The 9,797-nt window shown below is 48.7% G+C and overlaps 1 protein-coding gene across 1 annotated transcript in view; it reads left to right on the top strand.

Annotated features, from left to right (window-relative positions):
* The window catches only part of ZNF3 (zinc finger protein 3), a 17,727-nt gene continuing 7,930 nt past the window's right edge, over positions 1-9,797 (top strand). Inside the window, 5 exon segments of the mRNA XM_031935992.1 lie at positions 1-131; positions 2,111-2,231; positions 4,118-4,248; positions 5,906-5,994; positions 6,275-6,401. Of these exon segments, the coding sequence (XP_031791852.1) occupies positions 4,194-4,248; positions 5,906-5,994; positions 6,275-6,401 (271 nt within the window). The 5' untranslated portion in view covers positions 1-131; positions 2,111-2,231; positions 4,118-4,193.

Below are 9,797 nucleotides of genomic sequence, written 5' to 3'. Positions count from 1 at the left end.
AACCGACCCGGAAGCGAAATGAGGGGGAACTTCCGTTCTTTGTTCTGTCCCCGGTGTGTGGGTCTGTGACAGGGTCCAACAGGCCCTGGTCCGTGTCCGGTCCCCCAAATCTGTCGTCCCTGTCCCCCAGGGTGAGTCCACGCGTCCCCGGGTCTCGCGGTGAGACGGAGGCTGTGGTCGCCGGGGAAGGGGGTGGTGTCTGTGCCTCTGCGGCCCTTAGGGTTCCCCGGCCGGCCCGGGGCAGGGTGCGGGGAGGCGCCCCTCTGTCCCTTGCAGCCCGTCCTCTACTCCGCTTCCCCAGGGATCCCCCTAGCCTAGCGGGACCCTGCGTAGGGGTTAGTAATGGGGCTCTGGTTCTGGTTTTGTGACTTAAACGGGGCCCCAGCTGGAGCGTTTAAAAGTTTCAGCAGAGTGGTAGGGGCGCCTCTCTCGAAAGCAGCTAATGACAGCGACCCTAACTTGATACTTCTCCCAGACGTTTTTATTTGATGTTAACACAGTAATTCGCGTCCGTGACAGGAGAGGAAGTTTATTTTTACGGAGCTGGGTCCAAGGATCAGAGAAGTTCTGCGAAGCGTGCGCAGTTAGCACGAGGGCTGGGAGTGGGTGCAGACTCCGATTCCAGGGATAATCCTGCTGGAGCCCAGTGCATCCAGTGATACACCCGGCTCAGGCTCCGTTTTCAGTTGTATTAGATTCCTGGTTTGATCCTCTCTCTGGAAGTGGGATTGAATCCACATCGGTGTTTACACTTTGAAGGGCTTGTGTAAACTCCAGGAGAGGATAGCAGAGTGATGAACCTGAAACCGATGGACTAATTAGAGGAACTAATTATTTTCTCCAGAAAAGACATCTGTGGAGAGTGGGCATCATTTGATTATATGTGTTTGATGGACAGTCAGGTGAAAGGAGAAGATCCTGTTTAAGCTCTTGTTTTTTAAAAAATTATTTATTTATTTATTTTTGAGACAGTCTCTCTCTGGAGTGCAGTGGCGCCATGGCGGCTCACTGCAACCTCCGCCTCCCGGTTCAAGCGCTTCTCCTGCTTCAGCCTCCCGAGTGGTTGGGACTACAGGCGCCCGCCACCACACCCGGCGATTTTTTTTGTATTTTTAGTAGAGACGGGGTTCCGCCCTTTTGGCCAGGTTGGTCACCAACTCCTGGCCTCAAGTGATCCCAACCTTGAGATCCCACTCGCCTCGGCCTCCCAAAGTGTTGGGATTACAGGCGTTAGCCACCGCTCCCGGCACTTTTTTTTCCTTTTAAAATTTTTGTGTGTATTAAGGTCTTGCTCTGTTGCCCCCGGCTGGAGTGCAGTGGTGCCATCATGGGTCACTGTAGCCTGGAACTCCTCCCACCTCAGCCTCCTAAAGTGCTGGGGTTACAGGTGTGCGCCACTGCATGTGGCCAGTCATTGAATTAATGTGATGCACTAGGTCTCTGTGAGGTGAAGGTCCAAGGAGATAGATTTTCAGCGAATCACCTTAAGACTTCTAATGGCTCAGCTGTGCAATGTGGATCCCCTGCTGAAGTAGTTGGGAGCACAGTATCTAGCAAGTTAGCTGACAGAACGTTAGAACTTTCTTACCCTACGTGGAGGTGGACCTGAGAAACTACCATTCCCCTTCATCTCTCCATGGGTGCAACACAAATACTACTAGTTGTGGTGGTGGTCTTAATTGGTATTTATTAGCATATAATAAGTATTCTCTCTTTTTTTCCTTTTCTCTAAATATCTTGATTAGAAATGAAGTTTAGGGTGGACTCGGTGGCTCACACCTGTAATCCCAGCACTTTGGGAGGCTGAGGCAAGAAGATCACTTGAGGCCAGGAGATTGAGACCAGCCTGAGCAACATAGTGAGGCTGCATTTCTACAAAAAAAATTTTAAAAAACTCAGCCAGATGTGGCAGTGCACACCTTCAGTCCCAGCTCCTTGGGAGGCTGAGCTGGGAGGATCACTTGAACTCAGGAGTTTGAGGCTGGAGTGAGCTTAAACTCACTGCACCCCAGCCTGGGCAGCAAAGTCAGACCCTGTCTCACATGGAAAAAAAAAAAAGATGTTTGCATGAATAGTTTACATTCCTTTTTTTTCCCCCTTAATCACACAGCGTTGGCATCAACAAAAGTCAGAATTCCTGGGAACTTGAAGAGAGGCTGCTAAATTCCCAGTAATTGCTCCTTTGGCCTTCTAGGGACTGACTTCAAAGAAGGAAGGAAATAATCAGGCAGGTAAAGCTTTCCGTGTCTCGTTCTCACTGCCAGGCCATCTATCGCGGTCCCCAGGGGCAGCACCAGGGAGTGAGGCTGGCAACAGAGCAGGGGAAGGGCCCCGCCTGGACCTGAAGCCATGGGGGCACAATGGAGAGTTTTCTTTCTGTGAGAAACACTGTTTACTGCTCCAGACACTGGGTGCTTGTTCTCAACAATATGCCTTTGAGTTCCAGCTTTGCTTAACCCAGCTGTGAGAGGGAGCATTGCCTTTTTCTCTGGAGTCAGACCTTTGACCTGCCTTTCTAGGAGTTTGTACTGAAAGCTGACTTGTTGAGGGTGTCAGCTCATAAATAGCCCTGGAGATTGTAAAGGTGGTTGGTAAGAGGATATGATGGTTGGCTCTGAGACACTGTTGAAGGGACCCTACTGGGAGGGCGATAAGGTGTGTCACCTTGATTGCCAGTGGCCTGGCTTGTGCTTGAGTCAGTGCTTTCCACTGTGTAAGGGCACTGGTATTGGACATTCTGTATCCCATGCTACCCGAAGACCAGAGTTGTCCAAACTTGTAATTGACTTTCAAACAGGACTCCTCTTCCTTTGTTCTTTTTTTTTCTTTTATTCTCTCAAACATTCTTTTATCCAACCCTCTTCCTTTGATGCCTTATGTGAGTGTAACAGTCTAATTATGAAGCACATACTTTTTGCATTCCTGATTTTTTTTTTACTCCTTGCCGTTGTGAGTTGTGATAGAGTTAGCACTCAGCAAACATTTGGTATGTGAGCAAATGAGTAGAGATAATGAGAAGTAGATAAAATCCAGGGTTTTTTTTTTTTTGAGACGGAGTTGCACTCTGTTGCCCAGGCTGGAGTACAGTGGCGTGATCTCGGGTCACTGCCACCTCTGCCTCCCGGGTTCAAGCGATTCTCCTGCCTCAGCCTCTCAAGTAGCTGGGATTACAGGTGCATGTAACACCATGCCCATCTGATTTTTGTATTTTTTTCCTTTTTTTTTTGAGACAGAGTCTCGCTCTGTTGCCCAGGCTGGAGTGCAGTGGCATGATCTCAGCTCCCTGCAACCTCCGTCTCCTGGGTTCAAGTGATTTTCCTGCCTCAGCTTCCCGCGTAGCTGGGATTATAGGTGCGCACCACCATGCCCAGCTAATGTTTTGGATTTTCAGTAGAGATAGGGTTTCATCATGCTGGCCAGGCTGGTCTTGAACTCCTGACCTCATGATTTGCCCGCCTCAGCCTCCCAAAGTGCTGAGATTACAGGCATGAGCCACCATGCCCAGCCTGGGAGTAGTCTTTTTATGCCAGTAAATGTATATACCTGCTCCTGCATTTTGTTATATTACTCAAAGCAGTGGGGGCAGCCAATGGTGGGATATTGTTGAGGAACTTGGGCCCTTTTTGTGGTCCTTGTGGTAGTCTCATTTCAGGGAGTATATTTACCAGGATCTAAAAGACTAGTCCCAGGCTGGGCGTGGTGGCTCACGCCTGTAATCGTAGCACTTGGGGAGGCTGGGGTGGGTGGATCACCTGAGGTCAGGAGTTCGAGACCACCCTGGCCAAAATAGTGAAATCCTGTCTCTACAAAAAATACAAAAATTAGCCAGGCGTGGTGGCGTGAGCCTTTAATCCCAGCTATTTGGGAGGCTGAGGCAGGAGAATCACTTGAACCTGGGAGGCAGAGGTGGCAGTGAGCCAAGATTGCACCATTGCACTCCAGTCTGGGTGACAAGAGTGAAACTCTGTCTAAAAAAATAAATAAATAAAAGACTAGTCCCAGTTGCCGCATTTCTTCTCATTGTTCCTGGGTAATCACTGAAATACTAGCTCCCATTTTTCTGTATCCAGGAAGTTTTTTTGAATTATCTTTGAACCTTGAACTCTTGCTTCTGCAGTGCTTCCTCATTCTCCTTCAAAACCTGCTTCCTGCTGAGTCTGCACGTAGGAGACGAGAGAGCACCTTGCCCTTCCATGGAAACTCAGGCCGATCTCGTATCTCAGGAACCTCAGGCCCTGCTTGAGAGTGGTGAGGAATAAGGACTCATTCATTCTATTACTCAGTCATTCAGCAATCATCCATTGAAATCGCTCATTCACCAGGTACTAGGCTAACTACTAGAATCCAGACGTGAATAAGACACATTCTTCGTCATTCGGTAACTCACAGCCTAGTGGGGAAGCTGACCGAACAGTAATCAATGACAGCTTGATAGGTTTGATAATTGAGGCAGATTTTTTTTTTTTTGAGACGGAGTCTTGCTTATTGCTCAGGCTAGAGTGCAGTGGCACAGTCTCAGCTTACTGCAACCTCCGCCTCCTGGGTTCAAGTGATTCTCCTGCCTCAGCCTCCCATGTAGCTGGGACTACAGGCAGCCACTACCACACCCGGCTAATTTTTGTAGAGACGGGGTTTTTGCCATGTTGGTCTGGCTGGTCTTGAACTCCTGAGCTCAGTGCCTACCTTGGCCTCCCAAAGTGTTGAAATTACAGGTGTGAGCCATCGCACCTGGCCACTGAGGCAGTTTTGAAGGGTTGTGAGTACCTCCCGCAAGATTAAGGAAACCGTGTCAGTCATTCCATGTTTTGGGCATTCTATGCAGCTGACTTCATAGGCATAGTTTGTGCTTTTTAGGAGCATGCTTGTAGAGGAAGCGCTTGGGAATCATTTTGTGAGTCATAGGCAAAAAGATAGAGTGAATAGGAAGCCACTAAAATATATTTTGCGGCCAGGCGCGGTGGCTCACTCCTATAATCCCAGCACTTTAGAAGGCTGAGGTGGGCAGATCACAAGGTCAGGAAATCAAGACCATCCTGGCCAACAGTGGCCATCTCTACTAAAAATACAAAAAATTAGCCGGGCATGGTGGCATACGCTTGTAGTCCCAGCTACTCCAGAGGCTGAGGCAGGAGAATTGCTTGAACCCGGGAGGCAGAGGTTGCAGTGAGCTGAGATCGTGCCACTGCACTCCAGCCTGGGTGACAGAGCGAGATGCCGTCTCCAAAAAAAAAAAAAAAAAAAGAATTGCAGAAAAAGATAAGAGATCCAACATATAAACAGGAAACATTTTTAGTGTACAGATTTGATCTGGGGTGGAGAGAAAGGAGCTGTGGGCATTGTGTTTCCAGTTAGGGTTGGGGTGGAGCTGCTGGTTTTTCTCTGGTCTAAGAACTTCATGCTTAGACCAGGGTGCAGTGGTGCACACCTGTAATCCCTAATCCCAGCTACTTGGGAGGCTGAGGCAGGAGGATCACTTGAGCCCAGCAGTTTGAGACCAGCCTGGGCAACTTAGCAAAACCCACCTCAAAAAAAAATAGACCATGCAAGAGCAGGGTCGTATGTTTCTGGCCAAACTTGGGTGAATGGACAAGAATGCAGTCATCGCTAAGGACTGGGTGGCTTCACTGAGAGAAGAGTGACTGGAGAGAGAAGAGGGGGCCTGGGGCAGACTGGAGGCCAAGAATGACTGGGCCTGTGGCCATCTGCTCAGGCAGGATGGACCCGCTCTGAGTGTGCCTTTGTTGGACACACGAGCTAGCTGCAGAGGAAGCAAACTTAGAAATGTGAGAGAGAGGGTCCTGTGTTGTCCCAGGACCCCGGGAGCTTTCTGTGGGTTGGGAAGTCAGCAGGTTGGGAGGTCACAGAGCAGATGGACTCATTCCTGGGCCCTTTTATTGCCCTTCAGCTCTTCCTTCAAAAGTTCCTGCCTTTTCCGACAAGGACAGCCTGGGGGATGAGATGTTGGCAGCTGCACTCCTAAAGGCCAAGTCCCAGGTAAGCTGTGGTTCCCTTCATCCTTTTCCTTTCCATTTTCTGTGCAATGACATCCCATTCAGAGCCTTAAACCCTGATCTCCTCCATCAGGCCCATGGTTCTGTCCTGCTGAATCATGGACCCTCACCTTCCATCTTGGACTCTTGTCTCTCTTCCTCCACCCTGCCCTCCTTTCCTCCCTTCCCAAATGTGCATTTTTCACCCCATCCTCAGTTATTTTTTTGGTGCTGCCATTCACATTCCTCACTGTGAAATTGCATGCCAGCACGTGTTGTTTCAGGAGCTGGTAACCTTTGAGGATGTAGCCGTGTACTTCATCCGGAAGGAGTGGAAGCGTTTGGAACCTGCTCAGAGGGACCTCTATAGAGATGTGATGCTGGAGAATTACGGCAACGTGTTCTCACTGGGTAAGGAGTTGTACCTTCTCTACAAAACTCGCTGGTGTTTCTTTGCTTCTTTGTTTGTTAGTAACAATCTAGTCACTGAAAAGAGCTGTTTCAACAGATTTTTTTTTTTTTTTTGAGGTGCAATGGCACAATCTCTGCTCAGTGCAACATCCACTTTCCAGGTTCAAGCGTTCCCAGGTTCTCACCTCTGCCTCCCAAGTAGGTGGGACTACAGGCATGCACCACCACACCGGGCTACATTTTGCATTTTTTTTGTTTTGTTTTGTTTTAGTAGAGACGGCATTTCACCATGTTGGCCGGGCTGGTCTCAAACTCCTGACCTCAAGTGATCCACCTGCCTTGGCCTCCCAAAGTGCTGGGATTACAGGCATGAGCCACCGTGCCCGGCCTGGCTAAGGATTGACTTAGTCTTGGAAAATTGTAAGAACAATAATCTTAACTCATTTATACAGCAGTTTGCAACTTATAAAGCGTTCTCATATATATTCTTTCATTTAATCTTCACAGTAACACATTAATTGAGGCAGCTAGTATTATTCCTCATTTTACAGGTAAGGAAAGTGATAGCCACCTCACCCTCCAGATGAGGTGGCTCACACCTGTAATCCCAACACTCTGAGAGGCCGAGGCAGGAGGATCACTTGAGGTCAAGAGTAAGACCAGCCTAGGCAACATGGTGAGAGCCTGTCTCTACCAAGTATCCAAAAAATTAGCCAGGCATGGTGGCACACTCCTGTAGTCACAGCTACTTGGGAGGCTGAGGTTGGAGAATCACTTGAGCCTGGGAAGCTGAGGTTGCAGTGAGCTGAGATGGCACCACTGCACTCCAGCCTGGGTGACAGAGAGACCCTGTCTCAAAAAATAAATAAGTAAATAAAGTGGAGGTGAGGGTAGAGATCTCAATGCCTTGTGCATGCATGGTCATCGATTGCGCTGATGAGTGGTAAAACTTGGGGCCTAGTCTTTAACTCCAAATCTGGTACCTTTTTTTTTTTTTTTGAGATGGAGTTTCGCTCTTGTTGCCAGGCTGGAGTGCAATGGCGCGATCTTGGCTCACCGCAACCTCCGCCTCCCACTTTCAAGCAATTCTCCTGCCACAGCCTCCTGAGTAGCTGGGATGATAGGCATGTGTCACCACGCCTGGCTAATTTTGTATTTTTAGTAGAGACGAAGTTTCTCCATGTTGGTCAGGCTAGTCTCGAACCCCCGACCTCTGGTGATCTGCCTGCCCCGGCCTCCCAAAGTGCTGGGATTACAGGTGTGAGCCACTGCGCCTGGCCAAATCTGGTACTTTTTCCATATTCTTCTCAGGACTTAATATATAATCCAGAGACTTTTCTGAAGGATTATTGTGTTGCGATCCCCGAACACATGAGGTGCTGCTCTGTGCCCACTTCTCTGTCCTCCCCTTCTCTGCTTCTCTACTCCCCTTCTCTAACCTCTAGGGACCTGTTGCTTTGTTCAGGACCTAGTGCCCCTGCTGCTCTGTAGAAGCTTAGAAAGGTTAAGAAATTAGGCCAGGTGCGGTGGCTCATGCCTGTAATCCTAGCACTTTGGGAGACTGAGGCGGGCAGATACTGAGGTCAGGAGTTTGAGACCAGCCTGGCCAACATGTTGAAATGCCGTCTCTACTAAAAATACAACAAAATTAGCTGGGGATGTTGGTGTGTGCCTGTAATCCCAGCTACTCGGGAGGCTGAGGCAGGAGAATTGCTTGAACCTGGGAGGGAAGGTTGCAGTAAGCCAAGAACACGCCACTACACTCCAACCTGGGTGACAGAGTGAGACCCTGTCTCAAAAACGAAAAAAAAAAAAAAAACAAGGAAAATTAAGAAATTAGTTTCTTAACCTTTAGGATGTAGAATTCCTTGTCTCTCACACCACTCTTAGTGGCTGTTTTCCCGAACAGAGCCAGGAGGTGTTCCTAAGTCTCATTTGAGACCTCCCTGTTCATTTCCCCTCTCTCCCTGGCAGATCCAGGGTCTGGAATTGAGCTCTGGGACTCTCAGGGTGAGCAGATAAACTCGTCCCATGTCTCTTCCCATGAGCAGAATTCCCATTTCTGAATCCTGCCACCATCTCTCTGCTAGAGTGAGAGGAAGAGCCAAGGGGCCTGGGTTCAAAGGGAACTGAGAGCAGAGAGGTCCTAAAGAGGTACCTGTTCAGGTGAAGGAGAAACAGCTGTTCCTGTCCCTAACACACATTACCCTGTCTTTACTTTTAAAATATCAATAAAGCTAAAAACGCAAATTCTCTGGACCCTTTACATTTATCCTCTGTGCGCAGAGTTGCCTTTAGAAACTCCAAAAGAGTGAAGAGACGTCACACACTGAGATTCTTTGCATAGCCTCATGTACGAGCATAGCCTTTTATGCATATGGCCCAGAGTGGACTCAGCTGTCTTGCCGTTTCCATGGGCTTGGCATTTGTGGTGTGACGACAGCCGTGATTGCTCTAATGGGGCCATGTCGGCCGCTAGCATCCTCCCCCTTGCTCCTTCCTGTGCTGCTGCTCTCTCCTCACCCTTCCCCTTTTTTCTCACCAACTGTACTGTACTTGCTCTCCCTTCTTGCAGTTACTGTGTCCCCAGTTATATCCACTGCCCTGATCTCTCTAAAGGCTTTGTCACTTCATTAAGCAATATGACCTTCCTCTTCTAATACTGGTTCCCTACCTCTCTGCCTGATCCGTCCTCCCCTTCACACACACTCAGCTGTCTCTCCACTTCCAGCTCTGTTCTCCTTGGTTTTGCTCTCTGCCCTGCCCCTTCCTTGTCTCCTTAGCCTGGTTGTCTCATTTTGCCTTAGCTGCACACATATGGGGCAGGCCTTTTTGCAGGCATGTGCTCTTGGCACTGTAAGTATTCATTATGATGATCCCGTCCTGTGATTTTCACTTTTTCTTCCCCAAGGAACAAGTGACATTTGCATTTTTTATTGTGTCAGATCGTGAGACCAGAACTGAAAATGATCAAGAAATTTCTGACGACACAAGATCACATGGGGTCCTACTGGGAAGATTTCAGAAAGATATTTCTCAGGGTCTCAAGTTTAAAGAAGCCTATGAACGAGAAGTCAGTCTAAAGAGGCCACTGGGGAACTCCCCTGGAGAAAGATTGACCAGGAAAATGCAAGATTTTGGTCAAGTGACAGTTGAGGAGAAGATAACCCCCATGGGAGAGAGAAGCGAGAAATATGACTTTGGGAACAGCTTCACTGTGAATTCCAACCTTATCTCACATCAGAGACTCCCCGTGGGAGACAGACCCCATAAGTGTGATGAATGTAGCAAGAGCTTTAATCGAACTTCAGACCTTATTCAACATCAGAGAATCCACACCGGGGAAAAGCCCTATGAATGTAATGAGTGTGGGAAGGCCTTCAGCCAGAGCTCACA

This window comes from Piliocolobus tephrosceles, chromosome 8, assembly GCF_002776525.5.
Source record: "Piliocolobus tephrosceles isolate RC106 chromosome 8, ASM277652v3, whole genome shotgun sequence".
In the NCBI taxonomy this organism is placed as follows: Eukaryota; Metazoa; Chordata; class Mammalia; order Primates; family Cercopithecidae; genus Piliocolobus; species Piliocolobus tephrosceles.
The sequence above is the reverse complement of the archived record's forward strand: the minus strand, read 5'-3'. Positions and strand labels throughout refer to the sequence as shown.